This window comes from Nannobrachium achirus, assembly GCF_963921795.1.
Source record: "Nannobrachium achirus genome assembly, chromosome: 2".
Lineage (NCBI taxonomy): Eukaryota > Metazoa > Chordata > Actinopteri > Myctophiformes > Myctophidae > Nannobrachium > Nannobrachium achirus.
Genome location: NC_137811.1, coordinates 15,776,449 through 15,798,100, shown reverse-complemented (window position 1 = coordinate 15,798,100; position 21,652 = coordinate 15,776,449). Strand labels below are relative to the sequence as shown.

At 45.9% G+C, this 21,652-nt stretch overlaps 1 protein-coding gene across 1 annotated transcript in view; it reads right to left on the bottom strand.

The window, feature by feature from the left end:
- Window positions 1-21,652, bottom strand: part of adamtsl4 (ADAMTS-like 4) — a 118,814-nt gene that overhangs the window by 69,215 nt on the left and 27,947 nt on the right. Inside the window, exons 3-4 of the mRNA XM_080751713.1 lie at window positions 20,193-20,755; window positions 10,288-10,858 (exon numbers count right to left, since the gene is read on the bottom strand). Coding sequence (XP_080607839.1) covers window positions 10,288-10,858; window positions 20,193-20,755 — 1,134 coding nt within the window. The remainder of the gene's footprint in view (window positions 1-10,287; window positions 10,859-20,192; window positions 20,756-21,652) is intronic.

Here is a 21,652-nt window from a genome sequence, read left to right as displayed (position 1 = left end):
CGCCCCGAGATTGGGAGGTCGGGGGTTTGATTCCCTGGGCTGGGTGGGTCATATAACAAATCTCTGCTGTCGGGCCGAAACCTCCTACCTCTAGAATGTTCATTTTCGGGAAAATGAGCTCAAGTGGAGTTAGGAGGTTTGGACCGAAGGGCTTTTTACTACTTTTCATTGGTTCAATATTATCTTAACCAACACACAGACGTAAAGGGTGTTCAATAGCACATATTTATGAAAAAAAGAGAGGGCCAATCGGGGGGAGTTAGCTGGTTTGGCAGAAAGTGTGGAGTTGGGAGGTTTTGTCCCAAGCACTTTTTACTACTTTCCATTGGTTCAATATTATTTTAACCAACACTCAGCTGTAAAGGGTGTTCAATAGCCCTGATTTATGCCAAAAAAAAATCTAAAACCTCAAAAATGGAGTTAAGAGGTGACAGTGACGAAATGGTACCCCCAATGCCTCCCTGCTTGGCACACAGCATCAAAGGTTGGTGTAAGAGCCGACTGGGCCATTGCTATGTACTGTACTTGGGCGTATACCGGTACTTGTCGTGACCATAGGTCGCATTTACTATTTGAAAACCTGCAGCTACCGTGCGTCAGTCAGTCACGTCTCATGTCACGCTCCACATATTATGGCCAAGACAGAAAGTTGGTACAACACATGGATCTCCGTATCGTCGTTGTCCGGTGGAAACCGTCCGAAATCCTTCGTTTTGTATTGATTATTTTAAAAAGGATTTAAAGCAGTGGAAATAGCCGTGTTACGTCCTGGACCTCACTTGGCACTGTGGCACCCTCTCGTGGCACAGTACGTCACAGCAGACCTCTGAGTTCCAGATATCTGCACACCAGTCTCCCATTGGCAATCTCCTCACCTGGGCCGAGTCTGCAATCAGCTCCTGAGTCTACAATATCCTGGCCAGCACACAGCTCTGCGTCAGATCCTCACCTTTCCACTTGTATGGTAAAGTACAACCTGCAGACTAGCTTTCCCAGTTTAGCAGAGCTTTAGACTGACCTTATAATTAGTGGCATTGCCCTTTAATTCTTGTGGATCTATTGCTGACCGTGCTTCTCCTCTCCTTCCAGTTCCTCAAGACCCCGGACCGAGTTGGAGCTGCAGCGGCGCCCACTACCCCCTTTTTGCCCCCCTCGTGCCTTTAACTCTGTGCTCCAGGTTAATAAACGCGCCCGGGTGGGCTTTATCCTTCCTCTGCCTCCTCCTTGCTGTGCATTTGGGTCAAACACACACCAGTCGTAACAGTAGGATCTGACCACCTAGACCCAGCCAGCATGGCAGAGAAGCCCCCACCCCTCACACCACTCCAGGCCCAAGGACAAGTTTTGGATCAACATTCCCGCCTGCTGTCCGAGGCATCCACAGCCGTTTTGCGTATACAGCAGGAGCTCCGGGAGGTTTCTACACTCCAGCAGTCCCAGGCCACTCAACAACAAGCCCAGGTTAATGAACTTACTTCTTTAGTTAAGAATCTCACTGTCCAGGTTGCTGCGCTCAACGCACAACTCACTTCTTCCCCAGGCCCTTTGGCCCCCGTTTCTATCCAGCCTGCCGCTGTGCCCAGCCGGGAGCCTCACCTTACTGCCCGGTCCCCTATGATGGTACTTTTTCTCTATGTCGGGAGTTTCTCATGCAGTGTGAGTACGTGTTTGATCTTCAGCCTAGCATGTATTCCACCTCCCCCGACCGCATAGCTTACATTACTAACCTGACTACTGGGAGGGCACGCCGTTGGATTTTCTCTAGTTGTGAGGGGTCTGCATTCTACATGCAGAATTACAAGGACTTTGTTTTGGAGTTCAAAGCTGTGTTTGACCACGACGTCCAGGGGCACGACGCCGACACAGCTCTCTCTACTCTCAAGCAGGGCTCTAGCTCTGTAGCAGATTATGCCACTGAGTTCCGCATCCTCGCCGCCCGCTGTGATTGGAACGAGCCTGCACTCCTCAGCACGTTCCTTCAGGGTCTGAGGGAGCCTACGAAAGACGCCCTAGCCGAGAGAGAGAGACCCACTACCCTGTCCAAACTAATCTCTCTCTCCATCTCCATTGATGAGCGACACAGTGAACGTAAGCGTGAGAGGGCATCCCAGCATTACGTTGCTTCCAAGCCTATTTCCTCATTCCCCACCAGTCACACTCGGCCTGAGCGAATTCCATCTGCCGTCTCCTGTCCCACAGAGGAGGACTGCATGCAGCTGGGCCAGATCCGTGTGACTTCCAGGGGTCGCTTATCACCATCTGAGCGCAAGCACCGCAGGCTACACAGGCTCTGTTTGTATTGTGCCAGCTCAACACACACCGTTCACTCCTGTCCCATTCTCCGCTCCAAGGTGTCCTCTCCACAGACGCCAGGGGGCGTAGCTTCTCCCAGTCGGGGTTTTCGGGTGAGTCGTCTCTCTACTCCCCAGCCCCTCACCGCCAGTCGTGCCAGTTTCCCTGTCACACTCGCCTGGGAGGGACAGTCGTTCACAGTTCCAGCTTTCATCGACTCCGGGGCCGATGAGAGCTTTATTGACCGCCAGTTTGCCTTGAAGTTGGGAATCCCGGTCTCTGCACTCCAGAGGCCTCTCTCTGCCTTCGCGCTGAATGGTCACTCCATGGGTCCTGTCACTCACCGGACCAAGCCCCTCACCCTCACTGTCTCGGGAGACCATGTGGAGGCCATACGCCCCTACGTCACTCACTCCCCGGGCACTCCGTTCATCCTGGGCAGACCCTGGTTGGAGCGTCACACACCCCACGTCTGCTGGACTTCTAGGCGCATTCTCAGCTGGAGCGCCGCCTGCCAGGTCTGTTGCCTCCAGCCCGCCTCGATCTCCGCCCAGGCTGAGCATTTTCCTGCCCGGGTTCCTTCCCGTCCTAAGGGCCGTCGCCGACGCCGGGCACACCCCGACGTTTCTCGCCAATCGCCAGGTGGCGATCCCTGGAGGGGGGGTCCTGTTACGTCCTGGACCTCACTTGGCACTGTGGCACCCTCTCGTGGCACAGTACGTCACAGCAGACCTCTGAGTTCCAGATATCTGCACACCAGTCTCCCATTGGCAATCTCCTCACCTGGGCCGAGTCTGCAATCAGCTCCTGAGTCTACAAGATCCTGGCCAGCACACAGCTCTGCGTCAGATCCTCACCTTTCCACTCGTATGGTAAAGTACAACCTGCAGACTAGCTTTCCCAGTTTAGCAGAGCTTTAGACTGACCTTATAATTAGTGGCATTGCCCTTTAATTCTTGTGGATCTATTGCTGACCGTGCTTCTCCTCTCCTTCCAGTTCCTCAAGACCCCGGACCGAGTTGGAGCTGCAGCGGCGCCCACTACCCCCTTTTTGCCCCCCTCGTGCCTTTAACTCTGTGCTCCAGGTTAATAAACGCGCCCGGGTGGGCTTTATCCTTCCTCTGCCTCCTCCTTGCTGTGCATTTGGGTCAAACACACACCAGTCGTAACAAGCCGATCTACAAGCACACAACGCCTCGCGGTGCGAGGCGTTGTGTGCTTGTAGATCGGCTATTTTCCCTAGTTTTGTGCGAGAATCTTGTATGATAAAGCATGACTTTACTTTGCGGGGGAAAGAAATGCATCCCTGATGTCATCATTATTAAGCCCATATCTGGGAATGCCCATATATGGACACATTGTGTCAGTCTTATGTGGTCAGCGCGACCTCTTCTCGCCCCCCCCCCCCCCACATGGCTCGGCAAGGCTTACTTACTTTAATTTCTACACTTAAGCCTTCATTGACCAGAGTCCCCAAGGGGGTCTATATGCTAAGCTGCCCTCTTTTTCCCTCTGTACCAGATACTGTAGCTTTGAGGTAAAATAGCAGGTCGACAAACTTGGCTGTTCTTTTAGCCAAATATCCCCCCCCCCCCCCCACACACACACACACACAAACACACACCAAATATTCTGCCAAAAGAAATGTTCTCTCCATCCCAACGTGTCTCAGTTCAATAAGCAAACAGCAGGTACAGAAAAACACACACAACTTCAAACCATTTTAAACGGCACGCTGTTCAAAGCAGCCACAGCATCTACAGTATGACCTGAAAACACCGTACCGACGAGAGAGAGAAAGAGAGAGAGAGAGAGAGAGAGAGAGAGTGAAAGAGAGAGAGAGAGAGAGAGAGAGAGAGAGAGAGAGAGAGAGAGAAAGAGAGAGAGAGAGAGAGAGAGAGAGAGAGGCTGAAAGGTACAGACCGAGAGAGAGAGAGAGACAGAGAGAGAGAGACAGAAACAGAGACTGACTCAGAAAGACACAGAGAGAAAGAGAGACTGAAATCTTGCCATCTATTGTCAGTGGTTTTCAACCCTTTTCATATCAAGGTCTATTACTTATTCGGCATTTGAACCGCGGCCCACCATTGGATGAGATTTAGCCTCTCAGACCCAAAATATACAGTAGAATATTGTGTTGGCACGTGGAGAGTGGAGGCTTTGAGTGCTTGGGCACCTGCCCTTTTGCCTCAAAGTGCCCTTTGGCCCAACATCCGTGGATCATGTCAAGACAAACATTAACCCATTTAGGCCTAGAATTATTGACTGCTTTAACCAGTGAAAAATAGCAGACATACAAGCTCACAGTGCGGCACCGAGTGCCGCGCTGCGAGCTTGTAGATCTGCTATTTTTGAAAAAGTCGTGAAAATGTGTGCAAATCTTTGAATATAATGTATTTTCAAAGCGAACGTTTGTAACTCAAATTTTGCCTCTGGGTGGTCCCTGGAACTAGATATTTTGAGATGGGGGTCCGTGGCCAAATACATATCATTTTGGGGGTCCTTCACATGAAAAGATTTGAGTACCACTGACATAGTAGTCTCTCAAGAACAGACTAACTGAGCTCCAGTTAAATGAAAAGGACCTTTTCTTTGACGATGGCTGGCCAGATTGTTGACATACAAACATCGTTTTTTCAAAAAATCTTAGAAGGATTCAAAAGACACTTATGTAATCGGGTCAAAAATCTTATTTTCACGATTTTTCAAAAATAGCAGATCTACAAGCTCGCAGCGCGGCACTCGGTGCCGCGCTGTGAGCTTGTATATCTGCTATTTTTCAATAGTTAAAGCATAAAATAATGATACACAAAATGTGTACCCGTTCTAAATGGGTTAAGTGTGGAATTCGTTGACTATTACCCATGTAGCTTGCTGGGCTCCTTCAAGGCTGCCCTGAAAATCCACCTTTCAGGAGGCCAGAGGCGTATTTTATAATCGCATTGAATGTAGTTTGTTACGCTGTACTTATAATGATCTTTTATAATTGCATTAAATGTTACTATTTGTGATGAATTGAATGTTAAGGACTTCCAGCGTAAACAAAGCCGCAAAAAGGTCTTATTTGGGATGTTCCTTTTTGGGCAGGATGTTTAACCGTCCTGTGCTGCACTGCATATGTTTGTGTTGTCTGTACTTGTCATGTTTCTCATGATTGTCTAAATAAATGATTCAATCAGAAATGCCCACTCAGTGCTCTCTGCACGGCCCTGGGTGGATACGATTTTGCCCACAATGCCGTGCAGTATTGATGTGGTGCCATGGGAGAGATAAAAGGCCGACGTTGATCAAAATAACATTTCAAAAGTTTATTCCAAACTGTGGAATAAACTCCCTGTCGCACTTAGAACTACAGACCCACTCCATAGCACTACTGTAACACTCCCCCTTCCCTCAATGACCACACATGAAGCTAGATAGCATTTTTAGGTTTTTAGAAACGTTTTGTACTGATTAGGTGCGTGGTCTACCTACGTTATTGTTTTTCTAGATTGATATTCCTATGCATTGTTATATTGTTGTTGATGTACTGACATATTATCTTGCTTATTATATTGATGTATTACCTGCTTATGTAAGTCGCTTTGGATTAAAAGTGTCTGCTAAATGCCTACATTTTAAATTGTAAAATGTGAGCAAGATGTTCAATCAGAGATACTTCCGTCCACATCGGCAGCTGCAGAGATACAGGCTACCATTCTATTGTAATGGAAGCTGCAGAGACATGACAAAACAAAGATACATCCGACGTTTGCAGCTGCTACAAAAGCTACAAACAAGTTGAGCTGTTTTCCACTTCAGCTACAAATATATAAAAGCCACAAATATGCTGTGCCTGAGTAGCTCTGTGTCTTTGTCTCTGCCAGGATGAAACGCAGCGTTATGAAATTAAATTAGCATAATTGAAAAAGTATAAAACTTGTGGAGAACAAATGAGTACTAAGTTAGCCTACTGGCAGCATACGCACGGGACGTGTGGTGCTGATCGGCCTGGATCAGCTCCAGACAAACGCACGCGTGCACTTGCAGAAAGACCCTTTTAACCCATTTAGGCCTAGAATTATTGAATGCTTTAACCAGTGAAAAATAGCAGATATACAAGCTCACAGCGCGGCACCGAGTGCCGCGCTGCAAGCTTGTAGATCTGCTATTTTTGAAAAAGTCGTAAAAATGTGTGCAAATCTTTGAATATATGTATTTTCAAAGCGAACATTTGTAACTCAAATTTTGCTTCTGGGGGGTCCCTGGAACTAAATATTTTGAGATGGGGGTCCGTGGCCAAATAAATATAATTTTGGGGGTCCTTCACTTGAAAAGGTTTGAGAACCACTGACATAGTAGTCTCTCAAGAACAGACTAACTGAGCTCCAGTTAAGTGAAAAGGACCGTTTCTTTGACGATGGCCAGTACAGCCAGATTGCTGAAATAGAAACATAGGCTTTTCAAAAAAATCTTAGAAGGATTCAGAAGGCACTTATAGAATCGGGTCAAAATTCAAATTTTCACGATTTTTCAAAAATAGCAGATCTACAAGCTCGCAGCGCGGCACTCGGTGCCGCGCTGTGAGCTTGTATATCTGCTATTTTTCAATAGTTAAAGCATAAAATAATGATACACAATAATGTGTACCCGTTCTAAAATGGGTTAAAGGCGGCTAGCCTCTTTCAGACTCACACAGTGAAAAACAAACAAACAAACTAAAACGCATCACCAAAGTTAGATATGTCTCGCCCCATTCTGACTCCGCATAACCGGCCCATATGCTTTCATCTCCAAAAAAAGGTTGGATTACTGTAATTAACTTTAATCTAATTTGAGGGACTCTTCCCCGTGAACGACTGCTGGAAGAGACTCCCCTCTCTCAGCTGTTCTTACTGGAACACATTTGTCCTGTTACTGTCCTTAGATCACTCTATTGGCTCATGATTCAATATACAGTTGATTTAAGATGATTGCTTTATACCGCTCTCGATGGTTTAGGCTCCTGAATACGTCTTCATTCATCCACTGATGAGTAACAAATCAGATCTAAGAGATATCTAGATCACTAGGTTTTTCTGCCTGACAACAACGATGCTGTCAGGCAGAACACCTCTTATCTCCTATAAGGCCAGTAAATCTAAGTTTTGACCCAAAGGAAATTGCAATAGTAATGGTTCAAGGTTTTTTATGATCCTTAGGGTCATCCAAATAACATATTAAAAGTTGTGAATTATATGTTTAGTGGATCAAGGTGAATTCAGGGGGTTCAAGTTTGGGTCCCTTCACTTAACTCATTTAGTGCCAGCGCCCTCTAGGGGCCATAGAATGCCAGGGTATCTCTCATAGGCGAGCGCTTTAGCTTCCAGGACCTCACCTTCCAGGACCTCACGTGCTCACGTTCATGCACGTCATGGAAAGGTCCCGGATGATAATGCTAACAGAATGGCTATTCCCATTTTGTCATCTAAAAGATCATTTTTGGGCGATTTCGCCGTAAATAAACCTCGCGCCGCTTCCCTAAAGACACAATCCAGAGATATAAGCCTTCAAAGATGTGGTCTTTCATTGGATTAGGCGGAGATTGGCGATTTCGTTCGCAAATAACGGCCGGCCGGGAGGTTGCTAGCTTTCGGCTAGTAGCTAGAAAAATCAGGCCAGGCTTCAGAAGGCCTCTTATCATTTTATTCATTTCATTAAAAAAAGCCGAACTACTTCGGGATCGGCACACTCGTATACTCATCGGAAGCGGCGCCGAACATTGGGTGAACATTGGGGAGCTCAAAAATGTATTTTAAACCATTTTTAATGGAATATATCGTCGGACAGAGTAGAATGGCTAGCTGGCTAGCGGCTAGCGAGCCAGGACGACCCACGACTCTACAAGCAGCTCGGGGTAAGTGAATCAATAAAAAAAAAATTGTATTGGATTGAAATAAAGCCGAACTAGTTCGGGATCGGCACAGGAAGAGTTAATATACAGGAAAAAAAGACCCCCCAAAAAATCTTCTTTAAGTAGCATGTGAGGGGTCTAACTAGGGGTCTTTCATGATCCTGAATCCATTGCAAGCATTTGATTTGCACAAAAAACGTTTGTTGGGTTAAAAACGGACACCGCATATATCAGTCCCTTTTTTAGCTTAGAATGACTGGCCTATAGCCTGGGTACGAGCCTGCCACGCTATGCTCAGTGGATTTGTTTTATCACTTCGCTTCTCAGTCTGGAAAGCGTGATAGTGGAAGGTAACTAGTTTCTCCAAAGTCCCGGAAAGACACGCTGTGATTGGCCAGTAGTCACTTTGAGGCACTTTGAGTGACAGCTGGGGCAACATTTTTGGATATGATACGTAGCCTGCGAAGTTAGTTCAGGCAGGTATACTCCAGAGGGTACATTGCATTGTAGTTGTATAAGGACACTAATACACACTTTTACGTCATTGGCCGACGTGGCAGTTAGCTGATCATTTGCCAACTACTTAAGCCCGCCCAGTCTGCCATTCTCCCTGCTGCTCTCGCCTGGACTGTTGCTTGTATTTGCTTGCCCCCACCGCCTCCCCAACACCACCAGTAGGCTCTGCTAATTCTGTTCCCCATGGGGGGGTGGTTTATTGCGACCGAAGGTCGCATATACTCTGAAGAATCGTGTCGCTTGAGTGTCCGAAGCCTCGTGACCGTCCTTCCGAAGCCTCTGTGATGTCAGTGTGATGTCAGCGAGTTGTGACATCACTTCCTGTACAGGGCAGCTACACGAAATGTGGATAACACTATATATGGAGATAGTCCAGTCCATCATCTCATATGGGACTACCGTCATAGAAAGTAGCCATTGTTAGGCCGGAGTCAATGGCTGTCTGTCTGACTGCCAAGTCTGCCATTGACTTGCAGCGCATGAACGCCTCACTGGAGCGTGAAAACCAACAGGCCTGATGGAAAATGATACATGGCCGCAGGCTTTGTGACGTCCCACATCTTATGTGCTGGGCATTACTACTAACCGACGCCAAGGACCTCCAGAGGCCATACAAAGAGTATCTAACCCGAGGCCCCTTACTAAGTAGCATAAATTTACAACATACCTTCTCCAAAAACATCAATATTGAACTCCATATGTATATGGATACATACATGTATTTTTATTAATAAAGGATAAAATAAAATAAAAATGCCATAGATGGGCATTCCCAAAAGCAAAATCCCTTTATGCCCATATATGGGGATTTCTGATGTCATCAATCTCTGGCCCTAACTAGCTCAAAAGCCTGCTTTACTCTGATTTACACCCTACCTTTCCAGATGATGACCTATTGGGTACACACTTATGTCCAAATATAGAAATCCCAAGGCATCAAACCTAAGCTTGGCTTTACTAATTAACATATGTTTCATGCCCATATATGGAGATCCCTGTCCCAATGTTATCAATATTAAGGACATATCTGGAAATGCCCATATTTGGTAATGTCCACATATGGGCATGTTTTGACATAACATAGTCAGGGAACTCCATGTATGGGCATAACATTGATTCTGTGAGTGTGCCATGATTCTGTGAGTGTGCTGAGCTCCTAGGGTTGATACCCTCACAAAAACATGAACAAACTCCCCCCAGAATGACAACAACTAGAATCGTCAGAGAAACGCTGTGGTTGGCCAGATTGTCAAGAATTGGCGCGACCTCGCCCTTTAGGGCGAGGTTGCATGTCACCCTGAGGTCGCATTCCACCCTTGGGTGTCTTACTAGTATATCTATATCTCCCTGCTCATTATGGTTAATGATGTTCTTCTTCTGTGCTGCTTGCTGCTGAGCAGGGAGAAAATGTAGCAGAGCCAAACGCCAAATTAAATGTAACATACACACTTGCATACTCATTAATAATAAACATAAACATTGTTCAATGTATCGTGAGTCACCTGACTGAAATGAGTTTCGACCCGAAAGCAACGCCTTGTTACGTGTAATGCACAGCCTACCGTCTGAACGGACACCGGTGTCTAATGGATAGTCTAGTCTCTTACCTGAGAGAAGCATCGGCGAAACTCCGTCGGTCGCCCCAAGCAGGTGTGCCGCTCTCTCTCTCCTCCGTGCAGGGGGGGAGGGACGCGGTGGAGCGGCGAGGAGAAGGGAGGGGGCTCGGCGGGGGAGGAGTCGGAAGAGGCGGAGTACAGCTGAGAGGAAGAGGAGGAAGGGGGAGGGGCGTGCCTCGGAGGGGGAGGGGCGGCGACGGAGCGCCAGTCAAACGTGCGCCGCGCCGAGGCCGCGCGAGAGGAAGGCGGGGGGAAAGGCGCCCTCTCCCTCTCCCTCGCTCGCTCGGTCGGAGACGGGTCGGCAAACTCCGTCTTCGTCGTCTCCTCTTCTCTGTCGTCTTTCTTTACGCCTTCGTCCTCCCCCCCTCCTCCTCCTCCCGTCTCCTGGTTGTTCCCTCCCCCTCCTTCTGCTTCCGGTGCCTCGTCGCCGTCTTGGTCGGTGGCGGCGGCCGTGGGCGCGGCCTCATGGGCGGTGCCGTTGGCGGTGTGCCTGGTGGAGCGGTGCAGCGGCAGGGAGAAGGGCACCCGGCCGTAACCGAACTGGCCCGGCCTGATGGGAGACCTGAGAGACACACACACACACACACACAAAGACCACAGACAGACAGCATCAGTAACGGACGAGCCCCCAAATGTTACTATCCTAAAGGAGCCCAGGGCTGTTTCCCAAACAGTGGGTCAGGACCCATTTGTGGGTCGCGGACAATTTTTTTATGGGTCCCTTTAACCCTACATTTAGTTTTTAATTATTATCATTTCAAAACAAAAAATCTTTCCTGAATTATAAACAAATTCAATGATTGTTTTTTCAGTATTTCTATGAAGAGATAAAAGAAAAATCGAAGAAATTCCATAAATTAGAAAATGTTTAAGAAGTAGTGAAAATAGCCGATCTACAAGTTGTAGCAGTTGTAGATCTGCTATTTTCCCTAGTTTGGGTCCTGGGCAAACGTCTAATTTTGGGTCTTGACCTGAGAAGTTTGGGAAGTTCCCAAACTTTTCATGCTGCGACTAAAACTAAAACAATTTGAACTGAGGACCACCCACGCTGACAAGCACTTGGAATGTTTGGGCATCACATTTAGTTTGACTCGGTTCCACAGATAAATATTGTGAAAATAGCCAAACTACAAGTGAGCTTGTAGATCGGCTATTTTCACAATGTTTGCCTTTTTCTTACGTAATATTTGACAATTAGGCCATTTACTAAATTGCAACTTGTGCAAATACCCTGTATATACAGAAAACTGTATGTTGGTTTGTTTACTGTTGAGTGAGAAAACACTGTTGCACATTAAGCTAATCATCTGGAGACCCTCCAAAATCATCTGTGGATCCTGACCTCCAGTATGTTTGGGAACCATTCTAGGGGACTGGGCAACAACACAGTTATAGCAGATGTATTAAGCTTGCAACGTGTCGCAGACTTCGACATGTTGCAAGCATACCGACCTGCTATTTTCGTTCCACAAAGCAGTCGTACAATGTAGCCTAAATTAGAGTATTAGAGACAGTGAGACGTAGGGCTTTGTCCAGACTGCAGGCAGATTCTATTTGTTTCTTAAAGAGGTGGTGTCATAGTGTTGTATTTTTTCTGTTTTGTATGTGTGAATGGAGTTAACACATCTGGTGCCAACCCCGAGTTTCCAGAGTTTGAAAAGGTACTACCGCTGTGCCAACCCCGAGTTTCCCGAGTTTGGGCCGTTTAAAAAAAAAAGAAAAAAAAAAAAAAAATCAAAAATGTTTTTTGGACCTCCAGAAATGTATTAGGCATGATCGCGATCGCGAAATTGCATACCAACCCATTCTTTCAAACATGGCAGCCATGTTTGTTTACATCTGAAGAAAACATAATGGCTGATAAATCATGAATGCCTGAACGGATTTCCAAGCGGATTTTCTTTGTTTGAAAGCTGTGAACAGTGTGCACACATGTGGTGCATCATCTAGGCATGGGCGTGCACTTTTTACACAATTGCGCAATTACATGGAAGTCTATGGTAACCATGGCAACGTGGGACATTGAAGAGAAGAAATCATAGCAACATAAGTTTAACACTTATGTGTTACTCTAATAGAACCACAGTTGGGGTTATAATATGCAAATCTGCCTTCTCTGTGTATTTTTTGTCACTTCCTGAAAGCTGAAAGCCTCCGAGTCAAAAGACCAGATCGAAAAAAACTGATTTAATTACATCATAAACTCATCCCCTCCCCTTTTACCTTACACCCAACACTGTGGGTGTGGCTAACGTCAGCTGGGTCACCACCCACCAGACAACCAGGCATACTTAATGAACTGGTGGGTGTGGATCAGATTTGCATACTCAGTAATCGTCAAGTATCGCCATGGGTTGCCATGGCGATGACGTAATGACATAGGCGAATCTGTGCAAGCTGGCGAGACGCGTTGTGGGCGCGTTGGAGCTGCCAGAGTCAACAACACAGCCCGAGACACACAAGAGACAAGACAGCAGGCAGAGTCAGAGCACAACTTAATTACCAGTTTGACACAAACAATGAATGATCATTTGTGTGGTGGGTGGGTGGGCGGGTGGGCGGGCGCGTGAGTGCGTATGCACGCATGTGCGTGTGTGTGTGTTTTTGTACATATTTTATAATGGGCGTGAATGGGTGTGTGTGCATGTGGGCGTGCATGTGTGTGTGCATGTGTGTGTGTGTGTGTGTGTGTGTGTGTGTGTGCATGTGTGTGTGTGTGTGTGTGTGTGTGTGTGTGTGTGTGTGTGTGTGTGTGTGTGTGTGTGTGTGCGGGTAGGTATGTGTGTGCGGGTAGGTGTGTGTGTGCATGCGTGTAAGGGATTGTGTTTGTGGGTATGTCTATGAGCATGTGTGTGTGTGTGTGCGTGCGTGCATGCGTGCGTGCGTGCAAGTGTGTGTGCGTGCAAGTGTGTGTGTTTGTGGGTATGTGTATGAGCGTGTGTGTGTGTGTGTGTGTGTGTGTGTGTGTGTGTGTGTGTGTGTGTGTGTGTGCGTGCGTGTGCATGTGCATGTGCGTGTGCGTCTGCGTGTGCGCATGTGCGTGTATGTGTGTGTGTGTGTGTGTGTGTATGTGTGTGGGTGCATCTGTGTGTGTGGCGTAAAAAGAGCAGTTTCGCTGTATGACCAGCACATATCAGAGGGCAGTTTTTTTTACAGCACTACCAGTGACTCAGAAGCAACATCCCAAACGTCGCCCCGGCAACGCACCAACACTGTCCACAAACAAAGCACACTGAAACTCTATTAGCAGCAGCTGTAAACAAACCACTTCACTAAGCTAGTCGCTAAGTATATAAAACCACTGCTTTTATATACTTAGTCCATTAGCCTACTAGGCTCGGTAGAGTACTAGAGGATGTACTCTACTGGCCCTGTACTGTACTTACTTTACACAAGTGGTTCTCAAAACTCACAGCTGCTATGTTTGAAGCTTGAAAGTGTTTGAAGAAAATGTAATAATTAGATTTTTTATTTTTTTTCCCTGCAACAAAACATTTTCAAATGGGGGCTCGCGGTATAGATACATATCGTTGTTGTCGAGTGGAAACCTTATATGTCCAAAAACATCTGTTTTGTATTTATCATTTTAAAATGATTAGTGAAAATAGCAGATCTACAAGCCCACAACGCCTTGCACCGCGAGGCGTTGTGTGCTTGTAGATCGGCTATTTTCACTACTTTTGTGCAACACTCTTGATGAAGTATGGGCTTTAATTTACGAAAGAACATACTATTTTTGAAACTTGGAGATATGAGGTTTCTGCCCCGACAGTGACGATATAGATATTGACAGATCGATTCGGGGATCCTTGCTGACTTGGAAAGGTTTGAGAACCACTGACTTACACTTGAGTTACGGACACAATATGACATTTTACATGACGATTAATTGTCACTCAAATAATTGGCGATTAACGATTTAATTGTGTTTTTGTCGTTGATAATTACATTTCTGTTTGGCTTTTAGGCTTTGAAGTTGTACATGGTAGATATGACACCTAAATATACAAAGAAATTACTGACATATTTGACAACTTACTACGTAAAAAATAACTTTGATAGTGGAAATAGCCGATCTACAAGTGAGCTTGTAGATCTGCTATTTCCACTATTTCGGACATTTTTCAACATTCACGATAATGACGCTTATGACAAAATAATTGCGATAATGTCAAATAATCACGATTAGACGATTATGTAATAATTGTGACAGCCCTACGGACACGTATTTAAGGGTCCACTTGTACCAGACATGGTTGAGAGCCAGCGTGTAAAAGCATATGATGTCAGCTTCTATTTACTCAGGGTGGGGGAGGGGTGATAAAAGTAGAGAGTTCATCACCGCCGTTGATAAGAAGAATGCTGATGACATCAGAAGCTCTTTCTCCCATCTCCCCACCGAAATCAATCATCTGACTCCGTCTTAGCCAGTGATTGGCTAACACTGGGGCTGAGCATTGACAAAATACTCAGCGTCTAGCACTCTGGAGACAAAGTATAGATTCTACTGGTCAAACATGGCTCAACTGCAAGTGAAACATGCTTAGTCAAAAATTGCACTTGAGTGTAAAGCACTTAAGTACTTGCTTATACAATGTGATATTATATAGCTTCTTTTTAATATGCATTGCTGTGTTGAAATGCAAAGCATAAAAACAAAAGATTGAACATCTACAAGCTCACAACGTATCAGGCACATCACATGTAAAAAAAATTAAAAGAATACTCATGTTTTCTTTTTTAACACATTCAAAGCCAGATATTTATTAATTCAAGTCGGTAGACAGTGCCAGCATTGATTGTACCTTATTTTGAAGACCCACGGAAGCCGCGAGCAAAAAAGCGCCTCCCAGCACGCGACACAAACCCGGGAGTAGAAGCCAGGATACAATGCATGTTCCTGCGTTTCTGAAATTGATGAGTCGCGATGCGACGCATTGTAAGCTTGTAGATATTCTCAAAAGATGTGTATACATTTGAAAACTTAGGACATTCTGCATCACAAATAGGTTCTACTTTGGGTACTTTAAGTACCTTTAAGTACTTTGATTCAAGTACATTTTGAATTGGGACTTTTACTTGTAACAGAGTATTTTCTACATTGCAGTATTGATACTTTTACTTAAGTGACAAATGTGAGTAATATTTCCACCACTGGCATCCCATCTACTTTTACGTCAGCCACTCCTCCGCTCGTCAACAAACCAACCCTTCAGACCCCCTCAGATGCAAGGAGTTAGATCGGAAACGGTCCTTTCCTTAACAGAACTCTTCATTGAGTCATTTCTAGCCAGCAATCACAGAAATAACCTACGGCATTTCAACTATGTCAGGATTCAAGCTTGATCCACTACAGCAGTTGTTCAGGCTGTGATCCTCCAAAAATAATCATATTTAAACTGGGGATTCCTCATCCTGATAAGCACTTGGAATGTAGGAGTTGAGGCATTACATTTAGTTTGACTAAGTTCCGCAGATAAATATCTACAAGCAGTTCCACAGGTAAATATTTACACAACACCCAGTTGTGAGCTTGTAGATCGGCTATTTTCGGGCTAAAGTTCTCCTAAGGATGGGGTGCTAGAGTTCATGTAAATAACAAAGATTCTCTGACCCCTGTAACTCTTAATCTTAATCTCTGGTGAAGACTCCTGATTTAGATAGTCATATTCTGTTTGTCCACAATGCTTAGTGTTATTTAGACCAGGGGTTTTCAAAGTGGGTGACGGGGCACCCTGGGGTGCCGCGACGGCAGTCCAGGGGTGCCGCGAGATCATTTGATAATATTTTGAATTTATTTGGACACTTGAAAAAATATTTAATATCATTTTAAACTTGAAGTACAGTTATTTTCAGTCAGTTCTAACCAAATTGGCTATTATCTCACCGTTTTCCTCGCAAACATAATCACTAAAATATCATTACTGTCAGGCAGAAACCTCTGTCGCACAAAACTAGTGAAAACAGCCGATGCGAGGCGTTGTGTGCTTCTAGATCTGCTGTTTTCACAAGTTTAGTACATTTTGGTTTTGGACATACAAGGTTTCCACCCGACACGATGATATGCTATAAATATAAGGTGCTGGGAGTGAAAATTATAATGTGGGGTGCCTTGGATTAAACAAAAATATTTATGGGGTGCCCTGAGACAAAAAAGTTTGGGAACCCCTGATTTAGACAGTGTGTTGTTTAGACAGATCCTAGGTTTGATGTTTACCTGGTATCCCAGTAACTGTACTTGTTATCCCTCCACTCTGTTTACATGACGCTGACCAGGGTTCAGGCCATTTACTCTGATCTTGCACTTATTAAGTCACTCGAGTCTGGACAACAGTGTCTGATAAATGCCAAAATTCTCATTCAACGTTCTTAAATTTTCCTGCTTTTTCACCGTGGCCATAAAATGATTGCCCAAGGCTGATGAGATCAGAAAATATGTTGTGACGGGGAAGCCCCATAAGAGAGGATTTATGTTCAAAATGTATTTATGTTTCAAAAACATGTGAGCATCTTTTACTTTGTTTGTTTGATTTTGGGCTTTCATGCCTTTATTGATAGGACAGTAGACTGACGCCAGGCATCCATGCCTATGTGGTGGTATGCGCATGGACCAGTAGGCCAGTGGGCGACCATCGTGTGTGAGCTTCTTGATCGTCTATTTTGGAATAGCTGAAGGATAAAATCGAATGGTAAAACGTTTTATTTATTTTTATGTCATAGTGCAGCAGGTCTTGAGCAGGTCTTGCCCAGCGTGCTTTTAGACCCACTAACTATAAATCATCTCATGGTCATTGTAAACCTACAGTATATCGTCGTTGTCGTGTGGAAACCTCGTATCTCCAAGTTTCAAATGTGTCTGTTCTTTCGCAAAGTAAAGCCCTGCTTCATCATACAAGGCCGTTGCACAAAAGTAGTGAAAACAGCAGATCTGCAAGCACACAACGCCTCGCGGTGCGAGGCGTTGTGTGCTTGTAGATCGGCTGTTTTCACTAGTTTAAATCATTTTTAAAATGATAAATGCAAAACGAACGGTTTTGGGCATACAAGGTTTTCACCCGACAACAACGATATGTTCTTATAGTGACTATAAGGGGCAGCCGTATCTTAGTAGGTAGAGAGGACGTCCATGAGCCAGACACTAAACACCTAACTAGCCCTAATTTTTTTTTTCACTCAAAATTTTATTGATTTTTTCACACAAACAAATACACCATGGCATCCATCATCTCTTCACATTAGTCATCATCATATTGTTCATATACAGGATTTACTTTTTTGTCTTATTTTTTTCCCTTTTTTTCTCTTTTCCTTTTCACAAGTCCATCTTCATTTTCATTAGAACATTTCCACCATCATGTCCGTCGTTACACCCTTTCTCCTTATACTGGAGAGTTAATCACATTTACATTCATTGACACTATACACATCTTGTTAACCATCCTTTGTTCAAATAATTCCCATAATATTAACCATCAGTTATTTACTTATCTCCCCTCATCTGTTCTACCTGTTTATGTCCAATATAATGTTAACATCCAAATGTCATGCCATACACGCACTCACAAACAAACTACTACACTAATCACACACATACACAAACACACACAGGACTTCCACCTAGGGGCGACTACCCCCTACCCTCTCTAACTAAACTGAGGGGTTTGTCCCCATCATGGACAGGGCCCCCTCTCTAGACCTGAAAATATTCCCTACTCTTGGGTCCTTCCAGCGTCTAGCCAACTACACAGAAGAGTAAAAAAAAAACAACAAACATATCAAAAACTACACAATCCCCCTAAACTAAACATCCCCTCGTCGGTCCCGTCTGTCATTCAAATATGCTTCTATTGCAACTCTAGATTCCCCTTGTCCTTTCTTTCCCATAGCATGCGGTGCCCGCACTCACTTTTTTATCTGTTCTTGTCTCTTTCTTTCACTTTTTCCACCGTTCCACTTTTCTCTCCCGTCTTCTTCCTCAATACTCGCTGCCATCTCTCTACCTCCTCCTTCCTCCGTCTCTCGTCCATCGCCGCCTCGCCTGTCGTCTCTGCTCCCGTCTCCAGCGACACCTCCACGTCCCCCGCCGCCGGGTCTACGACCCGTGTCTGCGTTGTTGGTGGTGTCGGTGGTGTCGTTGATGGTGGTGGTGGTGGCGGCGGTGGTGGTGTCCTCAGGCGCACTAGCTGGGGGCCACTGTGCCAATTCTTTGACTGTTCTTGCCTCCTGTCTTTCCCCCTTTTCAACATTCCTCTTTTTTCTTCTCCCGTCTTTCTCCTCAACACACGCTGCCATCTCTCCACGTTTTCCTTCCTTCGTCTGTCCTTCTCCATCGCCGTGTCAGCCGTCCTCTCCGTTCCCGGTTCCTGCTGCGCCTCCTCGTCCTGCATCTTCTCCGTATCCTGCGTCGTCTCCTCGCCCAGCGCCGCCGTCGATTCTGGAGCCCGTGTCCGCGGTGTTGTCCTCTCCCTGTAGCCTCTGGCTCGGATATCCCTCGCTGCTTCTGCCGCGGACGTATACAACTTCGTTCCGTCGTCCCACTGGACTCTTAGCTTTGTATATGGCGATTGAAACGTGATTTTTTCTTGTTTTAACAGCCGTTTAATTGGCACATACTCCTTTCTAAGTTTGACCACTTCTGGTGGGTAGTCATGGTCCCATCCGAGCCTCTTCCCGGCCACCTTTGTTTCTTTAGCCCACGCCTTTCTGAGAACCAACTCCTTTACATCAAATCTGTGGAAGTTGATAATGATCGAGCGTGGGGGAGCCGCGTCGTCCCGAGGTTTTCGCGTCAGGGCTCGGTGGGCTCGCATGATCTGTAGCTCCGTGTCCTCTGGTAGGTCGAGTTCAGCCCACAACAGTTGCTCTATGAAGTCAACCATGTTTGTCCCGTCTTCTGCTGTTTCTGGACAATTGAACAGCCTTATATTGTTTCTCATTTGCCGCGATTGCATGTCCAGCAACCTTTCTTGTAGTCTCCTCACCCGATCCTCCAGGTATTCCACCGACTCGCTCGCCTCTACTTGCCACTCCTCCGTTGCTGACACTCGGCTTTGGACCTCCGCTATCTCCGCTTTTCGTTCCTCCATCTCTCCGCTCACCTTCTGCTGCTGCGTGTCCATTTCTTCTTTTAGCATCCTTATTTCTTCTTGGTTCTCTCTCCTTATTTCTTCTTTCAACTTTACAAAGTCTTGTCTCACTTCTTGTCTAAAAGTTTCCATGTTTTGTTTGATGTCAGCGAGTCCTCTGATCACCTCCGTCATTTGCTCGGCTGTCGCCATCTTAGCTTCTTCTTATTTCTCTCAAATACTTGTTTTTAAGCACCACTATGTGTTTTTTACCGGTTCTAGAGTTGCCCTAGTTTCTTCCACACACTTTTTTTTTTAAATGTTTTTATCTTACATGTTGTTTTGCATAGATTATTTTCCGACTATCGGGGAGCTTGCTTTTCAGGCTGTTACTCCATCCGCCATCTTCCCGGAAGCCTCCTAACTAGCCCTAATTTGATGACAGATGTGTTGTGTCATTGTAAGAAGGCCTTGAAGACAGACGTGTCAGTGTAAATTAACTATGAACTACGAGATGCATCTGAAGAAAGACAGTTTATGATTTTTTGGTGGACCACATCTCGTTGCTGTCAAGCAGAAAACCTTGTATTTCCATATTTCATATTTCTTTGATAATCAATGAACTACTTCGTCATACAAGCTCGCAATGCTTTCGCGATGAGAAATGTTGTCGTCAGCTAGCTTGTAGATCAGATATTATTACAATTTTAAAATGTTTTTAAATCAATAAATAATAAAGGTACCTTTTTGGACATACAAGGTTTCCACCCCGACAGCAACAATAAAATACATCGTTTTTATTGTATTTCTAATTGTCCAATCCGCTCTCACCTCCTGGAGTTCAGTCCCTCCCTTCTGGTCCCGCCTCCTCCCAGCCTCTGTGAGCCCGGATTGGTCGGTCTCCTGGTGATGCGCGTGGGCTGGCCGTATCCGTGCGACGACGCGCCGCCGCGGTAGGGGGAGGACCGGTACACGGACACAGGGTCCTGATTGGCCGGCGGGGAGAACTCCGGCTGGTAGAAGCGCTGCGAGGGATTGGCCCCGGCCGGCCCCGGCAACAAAGGCCCGCCTCCCCCTTCTCCGACGGGATCGGTCCGGTACAGGGGCAGCCCCGCCGGGCTGCGATTGGTGGACACCGACGGGGGGTAATAGGGGGGCCGGGAGTAGGGCCGGGAGGCGGGGAAATAGCCCCCCCAGTTGGGAGGGGGAGGGGCGTGGGAGAGGGGAGGGGTCTGCGGGGGAGGAGGAGGAGGCGGGGCTTTGCAGTCTCTGGTCCTCTGGGACACGCCCACTCCGCAGGTCTGAGTGCATTCTGACCACGCCCCCCACTGAGACCACACCCCCTCCACAGGCTCCGCCCTAAACACCTGTCTGGGCCTCCGGCCGCCTGCCACCTGAGAACGCACGCAAACGCACACAGGCGCACACACACGTGCACACACACACACACACACACACGCACAGAGAGAGAGAGAACACATCGTAAATATTCGAAAGCAGGCACGTGCACACATCAAAGGGGGCTTGAGCCCCTGCCCTTTTTCCCGTCTGTAAAAAGTGCCCTCTCCAGACCATGGATAAGTACAGAAAATAAAAAAATATTTTCTATTTATTTCGCCAAAAGGCCCCTTTAGAAATGTCAGCCCCTGCCTCTTTAACATTCCCTGCACGTCCCTGTTCAAAATACACACCACAACGATTTATGAAATAATGTGTGACCCAAATTGTTTTGGAGGTTTCCTTGGTTTTACAGCAACAAGTACAACATCTTGGCACAACGTAGTCAAGTCATCTTTTTATTCATAGAGCATGCTTAAAAACAACAGGGTTGACCCCAAGCACTTTCCAAGAAGGATTACACGTGATAAATAACCATCACCATAATAAATCATAATAAACATGAAAGTATAGAAATGCAGAAGTGGAAAGTAACAAGTACATTTACTCAAGTACTGTTACATGAGTACACATTTGAGGTACTTTTACTTCACTTGAGTGTGTCTGTTTTTCTATACTTTGTACTTCTACTTAAACTTCAGTTTACTTGTTACTTTATAGATTTAGATCACCGGTTTTCAACCAGTCGTCCGGGGGCCACCAGTGGTCCTTGAGGGGGTTCCAGGTGGTCCCCAGCTAAATGATGGAGAGTTAGTAACCAAATGGACCCTTAAAGATCTTGAGAATGTAAAAGATCTTGAGAATGTAAAAGATCTTGAGACTGTAGTGTATTTTACGCTCTCAAGAGTTAAATTATATTTAAAGATCTGCATTACTCAATTTAAAAGAAGTCT